Source organism: Lepisma saccharinum, chromosome 9 (genome assembly GCF_977018435.1).
Source record: "Lepisma saccharinum chromosome 9, izLepSacc3.1, whole genome shotgun sequence".
Classification (NCBI taxonomy): domain Eukaryota; kingdom Metazoa; phylum Arthropoda; class Insecta; order Zygentoma; family Lepismatidae; genus Lepisma; species Lepisma saccharinum.
The window spans coordinates 59,072,916-59,088,887 of NC_139237.1; the positions used below are offsets into that span (position 1 = coordinate 59,072,916).

General features: G+C 35.4%; 1 protein-coding gene and 1 non-coding gene across 4 annotated transcripts in view; both read right to left on the reverse strand.

Annotated features, from left to right (window-relative positions):
• Positions 1–15,972, reverse strand: part of LOC145992069 (uncharacterized) — a 343,509-nt gene that overhangs the window by 37,975 nt on the left and 289,562 nt on the right. The window contains exon 4 of one of the 3 annotated variants that reach the window (XM_083128242.1): positions 637–1,339. The exons of 1 other annotated variant lie outside the window; for it this stretch is intronic. In XM_083128242.1, coding sequence (XP_082984368.1) covers positions 772–1,339 — 568 coding nt within the window. In that variant the 3' untranslated portion in view covers positions 637–771. Of the gene's footprint in view, positions 1–636; positions 1,340–12,610; positions 13,222–15,972 lie in introns of those variants that run through there. One more of the 3 variants, XM_083128246.1, reaches the window with a different exon arrangement.
• TRNAS-GCU (transfer RNA serine (anticodon GCU)) lies at positions 8,698–8,779 on the reverse strand. The gene has a single exon. It is a non-coding gene; the product is annotated as a tRNA-Ser (tRNA).

Here is a 15,972-nt window from a genome sequence, read left to right on the forward strand (position 1 = left end):
ACTAACTTGAAATTGTGTCTTAAGAGCAGTTAGTAATTTTGCAAACTAACCAAACACTGTCTTATTTTTACAAGCTGAAATAGACTTGAGGTTTGCAACTCAGAACTAGACTTCTGTGGCAAATTCTCTCCCGTCTACATTAATGTGACGAAGCTCACGTATTGTAAATGTGAAGTGGCATTATTACATCTTGCAAATAATTTCTCATACCATCATTAGTTCCAGATTTGGCCACAGCCACCAAGCATTTACTATCTGGACATGTAGTATATGAAATATTAAAAACACATATATACATGAAAACAGCAATCAATTTGTTTTCAATGAAAAAAAAACAATGAAGTATACTATATCTTCAATTTATTTTTAATTCATGAGCCAGGAAGTGTAAAGAAAAAAAGGACTAATGAAAAATACAAAAAATTTTGCTTTCCTTGAACAAAACGAGGTACATTTCTATTATATTACTCATCCTATTCAAATATATTAAAGCAATGCTTTAGACTCTACAAAATATTCAAGTAAATGTGCATGAACATTAGAAAAACATATGTATTTTAAATGTATATGTATTGTAATATGCCTGGTTACAAGTTGAAAAATCACAAACACAATAAAACATTTGAATTTAGAAAGATATGTGTGTGCATAAAATTAAAAAAGAAAAAGAAAATATAGCATATTGATTATTCAATTAAATGCACATTTAACAACTGGCATATAGCATAACACTGTACTAAATTGTGCTGTATCATCCCCATGATTTTCTTATCATACATGTGGGAGAAGGGAATGCCTATTTAAATCATCTTCTGTAGAAAAAGCTCTGGAACATAAACTGCACACATAGGGCTTCACAGCATGCATTGCTATATGTCTTTTGGAATTTGAGAGTTGATTGAATTCCTTGTCACATACAGGGCAAGTATATGGTTTCAGTCCAGTGTGGATTCTTGAATGTCTTTTCAGATCTGACTTCCATTTAAATGCTTTGTTACATGTTGGACATGAGTATGGTTTCTCTCCAGTATGTACTCGCATGTGGGTTACAAAGTGGGATCTATGAGCGATCACGTTGTTGCATACATTGCAATGAAAACCACCTTGTGGTGTATGTGAGCTATCAGATTCTCCCTGTCCAATTGGTGGTTTCAAATTACTTGCATTATCCTCCATTCCAGATGTAACTGTTGTTGACTCTTCTGAGTTGCAAAGTGTAGCTCTTGTTTGTGAGATAGTGAAGTTGCGGAGACCTTCATTTGAAATTATATTAACTTCTCTGGTTGGTGAATATTCCTCTAATACAATACTTCCCCTCCTTGTATTTTGGAATAGGTACCTGTGAACAGAGTCGTTAATTTTAAAAATGTATATTTCATGATACTTCTAAATTATACAAATATATTAATTTTCTGTATACCATACTTAGTTTATCATCAGTTTAAAATACACACATCAAGACAATGAAAGAAAATATACTTTACATTGCAAACCTTAAATCAAGAAATTAATTCTATAGAAACATGAATCTTATCACCCACAAACATCAGATGAAGATAGCGGGGAACAAATTTTTGACTGCAACTTGAAAAATCAATCATGTAATAACTTGTTCATAATTATGTGTTAAATCAACACTTAAATTAAATAAAAAACTTAAAGCAAAATAAAATTCATGATAAGAGCATTTCTAAGTCTCTGTGAAAATCTGTTTCAAGAGGAAGACATATGTTGAAAAAGTAGAAAAAGACACATGAAAAGAGCCATGTAGAAAATTTCATCTGCAATTCTGTGCCCTCAAATTAAATAATGCTTGTTTTCTAAATTTTGGAGACAAGTCCCAGCATTATTTCCATCACAGAGACAGAATATATCACAGAAATCAATGGAAATGTTATTTCTATTATGATAATAAACATAACTACAATTCACAAGCAGCATCAAGTAAATTACGCATATCCTCATTTTCTGTTTGGTATCTCCATGATGGAGTCATCTATTTTGTACCTCTTTATGTACACATTTTCATACTCATACGACATTCACTGTATCAAGACAAAATACGGGAAGGTTGGAGTTCTTTCATTGATTGATTTGTTGTAGTATGTCCACTGTATGCAGAGGAAGGCCAATCTGGACTTTATCTGTAGTTTAAATTTGGTTCCAAAAAAATGTGCCATGTGCCTCCACTGGGTATCAAACAAACCTGAGATCCCTTGATTGATGAATGACGATGATATCACTACACCATCGGGGAAGCCTGGGTGTTGTTTCATGAATAAGATGAGTACACAATTCATAAATTTTCTCATGACTCTTAACAGGGGTGTAGAGAGACTCATATGGGCCCTGGGGCAGATTACTCAACTCTATGTGCCTACAATTGCTTTCATGCCTTTAAAACGATTGTCCAGTTGTGAGCAAATTGTATCTATCATCGGGTCGTGATAAGACAGACATATTTCTCTGTCGTGTTAGTCAAAGTAGATGAAGAACAAAACATATTTGAAACTTAATTACCACTGCTACAGAAAAGCATGAGCCACGGTAGCTCAGCCATTAGGGTGTATGACTGTCATGCAAGAGACCCACGTTCGATCCCCGGCAGGAAAGAAGCAGGATTTTTTCCAACTCTTTAAGTGGCTCTGGCACCCAAGCAGCATCGTATAAAGTGAGTACCTGGAGGAAACTGTTGGGGGTAAAGGCAGCCAGGAGCATGGAGCTGATCACATCACAATCCAAACGTAAAGTGAATTAAAATAAATTCCTAATTCTCTGTGAAAACCTGTTGCAAATTACATCTGCATTTCTGTACCTTCTAATTACACAACATGAAAAGCTTCAACAAAGTGTGTGGCTATTGTGTTGATGCATTAACACTTTCCGGTCGGGAATCAGATGTGATGCGACCAGAGTAAAACACCTGTTCCGGTCGCCAATCAGCTAGGATACGATCGCCGTATTTTCGTTGCATTTAAATTTATTTGCCTGAACCTTATGCGATTATCGTTGCACACGCTTGGAGATAGTTCTATTTTTTGCCACCAGAGAGCATCTTATGCTGGTTGGGTAAAGGCTTACCATTATTTCGTTGTGAAGTTGGTTTGTGTTTCCCACAGTGCTTCATTGATTATAACACACAAGTGAACTACGCTTGACCTGTTGTTGCAAAATTACAGCAGTGCAAAGACATTTTCAAGACAAATAATGAAAAAAGAACTGAAATTTTTTTCAAAATACAAAAATTACATAAATATTGCAATGTGCAAATTAAATGTAATATCTAATTGAATTATCTATTACAACAGAATCTAAGCTTTCATTTGATATTTAATACATTGTGATACTATTAATAGTGCATTTTCTGGATTTTTTAAAAATGCCCTAAAATGTCCGTCCACAGGTAAAAGATGCATGAAAACCGTCAGACTGGAAAGTGTTAACTTGTTTTCTAAATTCTGGAGACAGTTCTATCATCTAGGCAGACTACATCACATGAATCAATGGAAATGTTATTATGAAGAAAATATGCTTTTTCAGTAGGAAGAATAAAATAACAAAAAGTGATGAGCAAAAAATGTAATACCTGAAGAAAAAGGTAAGCATGCAAATCCATTACAGTAATATACATAACTACAATTCACAAGCACCATTAAGAAAATTACGCATATCCTCACTTTCTGTTTGGTATCTCCAGGGTGGTATTTATAAAATTTCCAGTGGGGGGGGGGGGAATTATACTGACTGTATAGAGACAGCATGAGATAATATAATACATACATACATACATGTGTGTGTATATACCTTTGTGGCCGCTAGAGAAGAGGAGTTGACACCCACCCACAGAAATCTAGTCTGGGACATACTACCTTTTCGGGATATGAATTGAACTTGAGCATAACTTTGGGAGGTGTGCAGAATCAAAAAGTTTTCTACCCCATAAAATTTGAACCCAAGTCTACTTTGCTAAATTACTCTTACATTTGCGAGATCATAAAAATTACAAAATAACTTGAATCTCAGGTCCCAGGATCTTAACAAAAGTTCCATTACCTTGTTAATTCTGAAAATTTGTTAGGTGGACAAGTGCCCCTGCCAAGTTACGCCTAATTAGTCCATGACTTCTGCAATACAAGACAAAATAGCGGTTACCGCTACTACATATTAACGTCCATCATTGCGTACGTAATTTCAAAAATTCCATGTAGCTATCTTCGTGGACTATTGTTCCACTCATTTAAATACACTTTCTGTAGTGACAAGTTCGCGTCACGTAACAACTCATTTCACATTCATTGGGGTGGCATTTTCCTACCAAATTCCATGTACAAATGAAAGGGAAGAGGGGAGGTGGCCTTCAACCCTGGCCACTTGTTTGACACCAGGAATATGGATGCGCTTGAGGCCACATCTCCTTTCGCCAAATGGGGCTTTGAGTTGTCTGACAGAAAAGTGTTGCAATTGGATGGCAAAGTGGGAAAAACTAACTAAATTGCCAATAATATGTTGTTTCCCCCTCAAATATCATTCCGCCCCAGGGATAACATTTGACAAGCAGAGAGGGGGACACAAGTATCCAGTGGGGCAAATTCCCCCTCATCCCCCCCTACAAATACCACCCTGGGTATCTCCGTGGTGAGGTCATCTATTTTGTACCTCTACGTGTGCACATTTTCACACTCATATCATATTCACTGTATGGAGACAAAAAAAAAGGGAAAGTGACAGTTGTTTCACTGACTTGTTGTCTTAAGTCCACTTTATGTACAGGAAGGCTAATTGCATTTCGAACCACTCTGACATGTGCTTCCACTGGGTATCGAAACTGGGACCCCTTGATTAAAAGTCGACAACATAACCACTATGCAATCTGAGAGGCTCAGCAATTGTTTCATGAATAAGATGAGTATGCAATTCATAAATTTTGTTACGACTCTTCAGCTGGTAAGATTGAGATTATGGTTCAAAAAGTAAGTGAATATTGATCTAATTGGTGCTAGTTAAAATTGTTGCAAAAACAAAACATATTTGAAACTTAAGTACCACTACTACAGACAAACTTGCATGTGTAATAAATATTACAGAATTGGACTTCAGACAAACTTTATTATTTATTATTAATCTACACGGAATATTAAAAATACAAATGAATGGCTTATTGCAGAAAGGGACCTGAGTCACATTTTTGAGGTATTGGAGTTAATTTTTTCATCTCCACTGTGTCTAGCAGCATACTGCAGGGGGGGTGCATTGAGGGTTGCAAAATTAACTATTCATTATGTTGAATATTTGAGCCAACAACGGCACATTTCTTTCTTACACTATTAATATTATACGATTTTTCATTGTTTTTCTCAGAATTGTGCAAAAGTGACTCAGGTCCCTTTCTGCAATAAGCCATTCAAATGTACATGAAGACAACAGTCAATTTATTTACAATGAGAAAACCATAAATCATTTTTTTTGTCAACAATATCCTCAATTTTAACTCAAAAGACAGCATTGTTGTATATACAGGAGAAAAACCTCAAGAGGGTAGTAATCGCCACTGATTCAGCATCAGTCTTACACTCCCTGGGGTCGATAACAGCTGATACTATGTAGACTGGTACATTGTTATCATAAAAATTTTATATAACAAACTAACCAACTCAGGTTACAGTATTTCTTTTGTATAGACTCCTGGGCATACATCCATACAAGGAAACCACGTAGCAGATGCATTAGCCAAGTACGTAGCTGAAGAATCAAGTTACCGATCACTTCGGATTAAATTTTCTGCAGAAGCACTAGAGTCACATACTAAAACAGAATTGTTGAAAAGTTGGCAGAAACAATGGACAATTACAGGGAAGACTAATGGGAAAAAATATTATTCAATTCAACCAATTATACCTAAAGAACCTTGGTATTTCTTAAGAGATCTAAAAGAAGCAGGATATAATGAAGCATATGCCTTGTCAACACTTTTGAGGAATCTGACTAAGAAAATAATATATGTACTTACCAACTATATTGTAAGAGAAAATATTGTATTATAAAATTATGAAATTGTAAAATTATGAAATGTAAAACAAATGTAACTGGTGCATAAATGAAAAGCTACAACCAAATATACATTTCTCGTATATATAAAAAAAGACAGATTTCTATTATGTTACACTTGCTATGGAAATTTGTTCGAGGTATGTTAATAACTATTTACAAAATATATGAGCAAATATGTATGACTGGCAGAAAAACACGAGTATGTTCAACACTCATGTATTGTAATATGCAGGTTAAAGCTGAAAAACTACATATGGAATAAAAAATTGAATTTAGAAACAAATGTATTTATAATACTGGAAAATAGAAAAAGAAATAAAAGGCTATTCAAATTAAATGCAGATTTAACAATTACTATATAGCATAACACTACACTAAATGACATTTATCTTTCCCATGATATTCTCATCATACATGTGAGAGAAGTGAATGCCTATTTAAGTCATCTTCTGTAGCAAAAGCCCTGGAACACAATCTGCACATGTATGGTTTCACAGCATGTATTGCCATATGCCTCTTTCTACTTGAGATATCATTAAACTCCTTGTCACATACTGGACAAGTATATGGTTTCAGTCCAGAGTGGATTCTTGAATGTCTATTCAGAGTTCCCTTGTGATTAAATGCTTTGTTACATGTAAGACAGGAGTATGGCTTCTCTCCAGTATGTATACGCATGTGGGTTTTAAAGTTTGATCTATGAGCGATCACCCTGTTGCATATTTTGCAATGAAAGCCACTTTGTAGGGTAGGTGAGCTACCAGATTCTCCCTGTCCAATTGGTGGTGTCAAATTACTTGCATTAACCTCCATTCCAGATGCAACTATTGTTTTGTGTTCTGAGATGCAAAGCTTGGCTCTTGTTTGTGAGATACTGAAGTTGCGGAGACCTTTATTTGAAATTGCATTCTTTCTGGTTGGTGAATGCCCTTCTAATGCAGCAAGTCTTCCCCGAGGATTTTGGAATAAGTACCTGTAAGAAGAGTTGTCAATTTTTAAAATGTGTATTCTAAACTATACATATATATTAATTTTCTATAATTCTACTTTATGAGGTTAAAATACACATCTAGACAATGAAAGAAAATATATTTTACATTCTGTGAAACATAAATGAAGATATTAGTTCTACAGGTAGAAAACTGGAAAATCAAACACGTAATAACATGTTCATAATTATGTCTTAAATCCAAAATTAACGTAAACCAAAAATTTAGAACAAAATAAAAAAAAAATCCTAATAAGAACATTCCTAATTTTCTGTGAAAGTCTGTTGCAAGAGGAACACAAATGTTGAAACAAAATTAAAATAAAAAATATGAACTTAACTGATAAGAACGATGTTGCAAATTGCATCTCCATTTCTGTAACCTCCATTAAATAATATGAAAAGCTTCTTCAACAAAATGTGTGGCTATTGTGTTAATGCATTAACACAATTTTGGAGACAGTTTATGCATCATTTCCATCACAGAGACAGAATATATCACACGAACCAACGCAGATGTTATTATGAAGAAAATATGTCATTTCGGTATGAAGAATAAAATAACAAACAATGATAAACAAAAAATGCATTACCTGAAGAAAAACGTAAGCATTCAATTCCATTACGATAATAAACATAACAACAATTCACAAGCAGCATCAAGTAAGTTATGCATATCCTCACTTTCTGTTTGGTATCTCTATGGTGAGGTAATCTATTTTGTACCTCATATGATACATTACCTCACCATGGAGATACCAAACAGAAAGTGAGGATATGCATAACTTACTTGATGTTTATATGATGTATGCTGGGTATAAACATCCATATGTTCAGCTGTAAATCCAATAAAACTTTGTTGAGTTGAGTTGACCTCATATGATATTCACTGTATCACTAGAAAATATAGGGAAGTGGAAGTAGTTTCATTGATTTGTTGTTGAAGTCTACTTTAACAAAACAAAACCTATTTGAAATTTAAGTAGCACTTCTACAGAAAAATTTGCATACGTAATAAATATTACAGAATTAGACATCAAACAAACTTTATTATTTATTATGAATCTACATGAAATATTAAAAATACAAATGTACATGAAAGGCGTGACTTGAACCTAGGACCCCGGACATAATAAATTAATAAGCTAATCACGTCATAAAAGGGGTCCCGCTGAAGCATTGGAAAAGAGCTTCTTAAAAGCAAATCACACCATCGACCGTCAGTGGAGTTGTAAAACGCCGCTGATGCTGCACTAGGTCGGATGAATATGAAATACAGTAAATCAGCATTATCCACAGAAATCACGGTTAGCGAGGGACGCACTCGAGTCAACGGATTTGCAGATCGAATGTTCAAATTCCAAATAAATAGCTTGAGAGAATATTTCTTGCCCCAGTCATTATTCAAAATCTATCGCGAAAACAGTTCTTGTCTTTCCCAGTTATGGGCTGAGTACGATTATTACGTAAAGTGTTACCGCGGGGAGCGGGTGCTAGCAAAGTTTTATTTCAGGACCGTGTCGTCAGTTGTCATAACTGGATCTACAGATTCTACTAGATATTCAAGCTACAGGAAACCAGAGATAATGAACATTCCTTTATCCCGTATTCTTACATTCTCATAACCCTGCCAGACCAGTCGTTATTGAAAAATAAGTCAGCGACGAGGATGGGATTCGAACCCACGTGGGCAGAGCCCATTGGATTAGCAGTCCATCGCCTTAAACACTCGGCCACCTCGACGTACGCTATTTGGTTTAGACCGCAGCATTGAAGAATCATTTTCTTTCACATGATCGTTATTGACCACCATCGAAGTGTTTAACTCTGAAGTTAAGTGATGTTCTTATTTCACAGGGGCTAACCCCTTTTCTTTTACTTGGTTAAGAGTTAACGTTGTTTCTTTACGTTCACCTCTCGCTGCTAATCCCCCTAGCCCCAAGCTCTCGCATAGCCTGAGGTTTGATTCCCTGAATCTTTAGATTTTGTACGTGGTGGAGATGCGGGAGAGATTAGACGTGGTGGAGTTTGCTTGGCTTTTTCTCATACATTCTCGAAATGCATGAACAATTTTATTTTCTTATTTTTGCCCCCTGAGCTTTAACCCCTTCACTCCGTTTAGGAGCTAACTTAAACTTCTATTATTTTACCGCTACCCGTTAACTTCAATTTTATTCTTGCACTTTTTGTGCCATCTTACGATACACCCTGTATGTGCAAAATGTTCATGTAAAGTAGAAGGTAATCTATCGGACTTCCCACCAACAGTCAAACTTTGCTTTACATCCACTCTCTGCTCATAGAGGCTAACAAGGGTTGGATTAAAGAGTTCTAATAGGGATACAACTTGTCTCCGAACCCTCCTGTAAAGGCTGAGGGTTCGACGTGCTGACTCCACATCAACCCATTACTGGTTGAAGATCTCCACATCTCTAGGTAGGATTGTGGGAGGGAGACTGTAGTCGAGAGTGTAACATTCTACTTGGTTATTTTATGAACAATAATCCTATTATTTATCTGGAAGACATACTGGGCAGGATTATTGTTCATCGGTTACATAAAAAAATGTAACAATTGCTTGTTACTGCTTCATTCTTACTACGCAAGTAAACTACAGTATCGTAGCCATAATCAAACGAGCAATAATGAAGCAGAGCCCTATTCATAATTTATGCAGTTAGGGTCCGATATGGATTACAATTTTACATCCATATAAAATGCACAAAAAGCTTAAGTTTCCCAGTTTGGTTCATAATATGGTTCACCTAACGTTGCTTGGGATATTCAAGAACACATTAATCACCTAGACACTAAACTTATTTATTATTTTGTTAGTAAGACAGCATACACAACTTCTTTACTACCACAAATTAATATTCTATATTCTACTGGCAGTTCCCTGGTAGTTTTTCATTTATTTTTAAGTTAGGAAATATATATGAAAACAAAGTGTTCATTCAACAACATGCTTTTTTTATTCCCTTTCTTTACGACGACAACTAATATTTCACGAACATACAATTCAAAACAACAGTTGTAACAACCAATTATGTGGTCACCACTCAATGGTACTAACCTACTAACAGCGGATAGATACACTTGTATGAGTGTTTCCAAATAAATATATTTATAATTAAGAATGGTGCTTGCCCAGCGAATGCAAAAAACACGTACAATTTCTTATGGTACAAACGACTCGACAAAATTTTACCTTTACAGTGTATCTGTGTTTGTTACGTAACACAAAAAGGACTTGTACTAATTTCTCATTATCATACGCTTACTATTTAACAAGTAGGTCAGATCAGATATTTAAATTGACACTTCAGGATAAGAGTTTAGAGATTAGTTTCTAAAAACAGTTAGACAGTGCTAGTGAATGATGTCGCGTAAATGAAGCACCATTTTGATTTCTTTTGTCTTCTGCACTTTCGTTCAACGAAATATCACACGTGCCTGAAACGCTACAAAAAGGTTTCCTGATTCACTACAACAGTACCACTTGTGTCATAACAAAGTTTTAGATTGCATATGTGAAGTAATCTTTGTGTTGGGAGTTGATAATCATGCAAAGTCAAAATTGTCATTCAAGTTTTTATTGTGTGATTCCTATATTTAATTGCATAATTTATTCGTGCTAGATTTACGAATAGTATTCACGTAATTTATTCTCGTTGCAAGCTGTTCAAGTAGTGAAGATATAAATTATTCTTGGGAATTTCAAATGTTCAAATTGAGCAAACTTTTCACTTATCTTATAATCAATCACAGTGGAGTTCTACATACACCTTTAACAACATGATTTAGTTTGTTGTTTTACTGACCATTGTAGAAATGCAAGTCTCAATACATGTGGCCTTCGTGTAAGGAGAATGATGTCTCCTTTAAGCAACGAAGAACAAGGTTCGTTCCATTTCGTACGTGACCTCGACTGGATGTAGTTAGTAAGGTGGTGGAAGAGAAGCGAAGTTTACCGCACAATGTCTGCACCCGAAGTATAGGTCAAAACTATGACAGAGTATGCCAAGCTGACGTTTCTAAACGGAGCTGTCAGATGGCAGCAGGAACTCAGGCTGTCTTCTGCTGTTCAAGCAGATTGTTCATTTATATGCTGTAACATTGCACGTATTTTTATAAATACGTCGCAGACGTTACAAGAGATAGGCCAAAGCCCTTCAAGGGTTGTCGAGCCATGGGTTATGATTAATAGGGATACAAACATCTGTGCATTGTGACACAAGCCGAGATCAAACTTGGGGCCACTTCATTACAAGGTCATAAAATTACCACAATGCCATCTGGAAAGCCTACTAATGCATTTACACACTCACATGTTACTAATATATGGATTACCAGTACATTGAAAATTCATGAGAAAGTGAGTGATAAATAAATTGCATTTCCTGAAAAATAAGATAAGCAAGCAAAACCATTATGATAATAAACATAACTTAAATCCACAAGAACCAATCAACTAAGTTATGCATATCCTTTCTTTCTGTGCTATATCTGCATGGTGAATTCATCTATTTTGTACCTGTCATGTATTAATTTTCACATTCATAAGATATTCACGGTATGGAGACAAATTGTGGAAAATGGGTGGTTCTTGTCTATAAGATGATTATAGAATTCATAAATTTTGTTATGGATCTTCAGCTGATGTAAATGGAGATTATGGTTAAAAAAAATTAAGAGAAATTATTGATGCTAATTAATTATAATAAGTTGAAAATGTGGTGCTAGTCGACGTAGTTGAAAAACAAAACATACTTGAAACTTAAGTACCACTAAACTCACGGCCATGAAGTTAGGTAGGTGGCAGAAGTTTGTGTGGGTTCGGAGGTTTAAGGGAGTGCAAGGTCTCATTGTAATCCATGTGATACAAACTAACAGTATTTGCTCAAAAGGTCAGGGATGACAACTGTATGCCCCGGAGAGAGGTCAGCCTGATGTTCGAAATAGGCAATGCAGCCCGGTTTACGTTGCCACACAGTGAGCGGGAACCAGAGACTTTTGTCCTGCTCTTGCTTTGCTTTTCGCATATGTGGCACCAGTGCAATTCTGTAAAGCCTCCTATTTTCATAGCTGTGGATTTAGTACAGATAAATTGGCACACGTGAAAAATATTACAGGATTGGACTTCAGACAAACTTTATTATTTATTATTAATCTACATGAAATTGTAAAAATGCAAATGTACATCAAAACAGCAATCAACTAATTTAAAATGAAAAAGAAAACAATGAAGCATTTATTTGTCAACAATATCCTCAATTTTGTTTTTAATTCAAAAGACAGAAAGTGCAAAGGAAAAAAAGGACTAACGAAAAAGATAACAAAATTATTTTTCTTTCCTTAAACGAAAGAAAGAAGAATTCTATTATGTTACACTTGCAATGCAAATTTATTCAAGCTACGTTAATAACTATTTACAAAATACTTGACTAAATATGTATGAGTGGTAGAAAAACACGAGTATGTTCAACACTCATGTATTGTAATATGCCAGGTTAAAGCTGAAAACCCACATATGGAATAAAAAAAATAAAATGGAAAATTAAAATAGAAAAAAAAAGAAAAGGCTATTCAAATTAAATGCTGATTTAACAATTGATATATAGCATAACACTATACTGAATTATATTAAATCTTCCCCATGATTTTCTTTTAATTCATGTGGGAGAACTAAATGAATATTTAAATCATATTCAGTAGCAAAAGCCCTAGAACAAATACTACACATGTAAGGTTTTGAAGCATGAATTGCTTTATGTTGGTTTCTGTTTGAGAGATCATTAAATCCCTTGTTACATACAGGACAAGTATATGGTTTCAGTCCAGAGTGGATTCTGGAATGTCTTTTCAGACTTCCCTTCTGATTAAATGTCTTGTCACATATTGGACATGAGTATGGTTTCTCTCCAGTATGTATACGCATGTGGGTTTCAAATTTTGATTTATTATCGATCACCTTGTTGCATACTTTGCAAAGAAAGCCACCTGGTGGGATAAATGTGCTACCAGATTCTCCCTCTCCAATTGGTGGTGTCAAATTACTTGCATTATCTTCCATTCCAGATGTAACTTTTGTTGAGTCTTCATTTGAAATCACATCAACTTCTCTGGTTGGTGGATGTTCTTCTGATACAACACCTCCTCTCCTAGTATCTTGGAATGAGCACCTGTAAATAGAGTTGTTAATTTTAAAAATGTATATTTTATGAGATTTCTAAATAATACATATTCATTTTTTACAATTCTTAGTTTATGATCAGGTTAAAATACATGCATCGAGAGTATGAAAGAAAATATACTTTACATTTAGTGAAACCTAAGTCAAGAAATTAGTTTTATAAATAGAAAATGAATTCTATCACACACAAATAAAAGTAAAACCTGTCTATCCTGAAACATGATGGTTCCGAGCAAAATTTTCCATCTTAACAGTTTTCCTTCTTATACAGGGTTGACTTTAAATACAGTATAGAGCGCTGCAGGAAATAAAGACAGATTTACATTTCACATTACTTATAGAGTACTAATGCACGTACGTACATGAATAAAAATGCGATACAGTCATAATAAGCATAGCAGAGATTACAAATATGTAACTACACCACATGTAAGTAAGAACGTACAGTACGTACTTGCGTACGTACTGGCATCGTAGCACGATGTGCATAGAGAGAAAGAGAAAGATTGAGAGATGGAATAACAGAGGTGAAGAAAGATTGAGACAAAAGTGAAGAAAAAAGAAAGAAGCAAAGAGAAATAACAAGAAAAATAGAAAGATGATGAAAGAACAGAGGAGAAATATACAAAGAAATGTGGAGAAAGAGGGTAAGAGATGAAAGAAAGAAACGGAATCATAAAAGCACATTCTTTCACATCGACAATGTTACCGATAAGCGAGTGGCAACAGAGGCATGTTCCACTTACAGTATTGCATTGTTTTCTTGTGAGCGAAAAAAATCAAGGAAGAAATGTCCATCTTACTAAGAATAAAAACATCTCGTTGATCTGTAAATGGTGTTCAGTTTCCACGTTAAGGAGGTTTCTGCCTTAAGCAGGTCATTTTCAGGAATAAAATCGGTCCGTTCTGGGGACTTTTTTCCGAATTTACAGGTTTCCTTCTTATAGAGATTCCGGGATATGCAGTTTTTAATGTATTACATGAAAATAGTGTGGAACAAGTTTTAGACTGCCAATGGAAATATCAATCATGTAAGAACATATTTGTAATTAGGTGTTAAATCGAAAACTTAGAGCAAAATAAAAAATCCTAAAAAAAGCATTCCTAATTCTCTGCAAAAATCTGTTGCAAGGAGAAGTCAGGTGTCGAAAAAGGATCAAGGAAACAAGAGACACATGATAAGAACCATGTTGCAAATTACATCTGCATTTCTATATCCTCTAATTAAACAATATGAAAAGCTTCAATAAAATGTGTGGCTTTGGTGTTCATGTATCAACTTGCTTTCTAAATTTTCGAGATGGGTCCATGCATCATTACCATTACCAAGACAGAATATATTAGGGTGGATCAAATGAAAACTGAACACAGAATGAAATCAACAAGTTTTATTTCAAACATAATCTCCAAAGTTACAAAAGCACTTGTCCCACTGTTCCTTCAAACGGTGAATACCCTGCTCTTAAAACTCCTTTGACTGAGATCGGAACCAGTTGCGAACATTGTACATGACTTCATTGTCCGAGTGGAAGCATGGACACTTCAATGCCTTATTCAAAGGACCAAAGATATGGCAGTCGCTTTGCGATAGATAAGGGCTCCATGGTGGGTGTTCCCACACTGTCATCTCAAATGTCGCCAAACGTGTTCTTTGCAACAGGTGACGTATGTGGACACGCATTGTCATGCAGCAAAACCACTCCAGAGGACAACAGGCCGGGCATTTTGGCCTTGATTGCTGCATTCAAACGTTGGAGGGTACTGCACTAACAAACAGCATTCATCATTTGACCATGGCCCAGGAAAACCTCCTTCTGCCACTAAGAAACAAATAACACCACATTGCTCTTCTTTGCTGGCAAGCATTTCGCCACTGCAAGTGAAGCACTGACTGCCCGCCTGCCTGCTCACCTTCTCGGATGATACTGCTGCCCAACCACCTACGCATATCACATGCTCACGTGCGACTATCTAGGATGAGTCCATTATGTAGTAGTAGTTCTCTTCCTTACTTCCCACTCTCCCTCTACACAGAGTACACATACATAAAGATAAGCCAATACCCAATACTGTTCCATTTTCATTTGACCACCCTCATATCACAGAAACCAATGGAGTATGAAGAAAATATGTCCCTTCTGTATGAAGAGTAAAATAACAGAAAGTGATGAATAAAAAAATGCATTACCTAAAGAAAAAGGAAAGCATGCAAATTGAATACAATGATAAACATAACTAAAATTTACAAGCACCATCAAGTTAATTACGCATACCCTCACTTCCCAATTGGTACCTCCATGGTGAGGTAATCTATTTATTACCTCTATATGTGTCCATTTTCACACTAAAATGATATTCACTGTATGAAGACAAAGTAAGGGGAAGTGGGAGTTGTTTCATTACTTGATTTGTTGTTTTAAGTTCACTTTACGTGCAAGAAGGCTAATCAAGACCCAACCTACAGTTTAAAGTGGGTTCCAAACCACTGTACCATGTGCTTCCACCGGGTATCGGACCTGGGATTCCTTGATTACAAGGTGACAACGTTACCTTACCCTTATGCCATCGGGGAAGTCCAGGAGTTGTCTCATGAAAGAGTACAAATTCATAAATTTTGTTAGGACTCTTTGCTGATCAGACAGAGATTATGGTGCAAAAAAGGAAGAGAATATAGTTCTGAGTGGAGATAGTTAAAGTAGTTGAAAAACAAAACATATTTGAAACAAAAGTACCACTATTA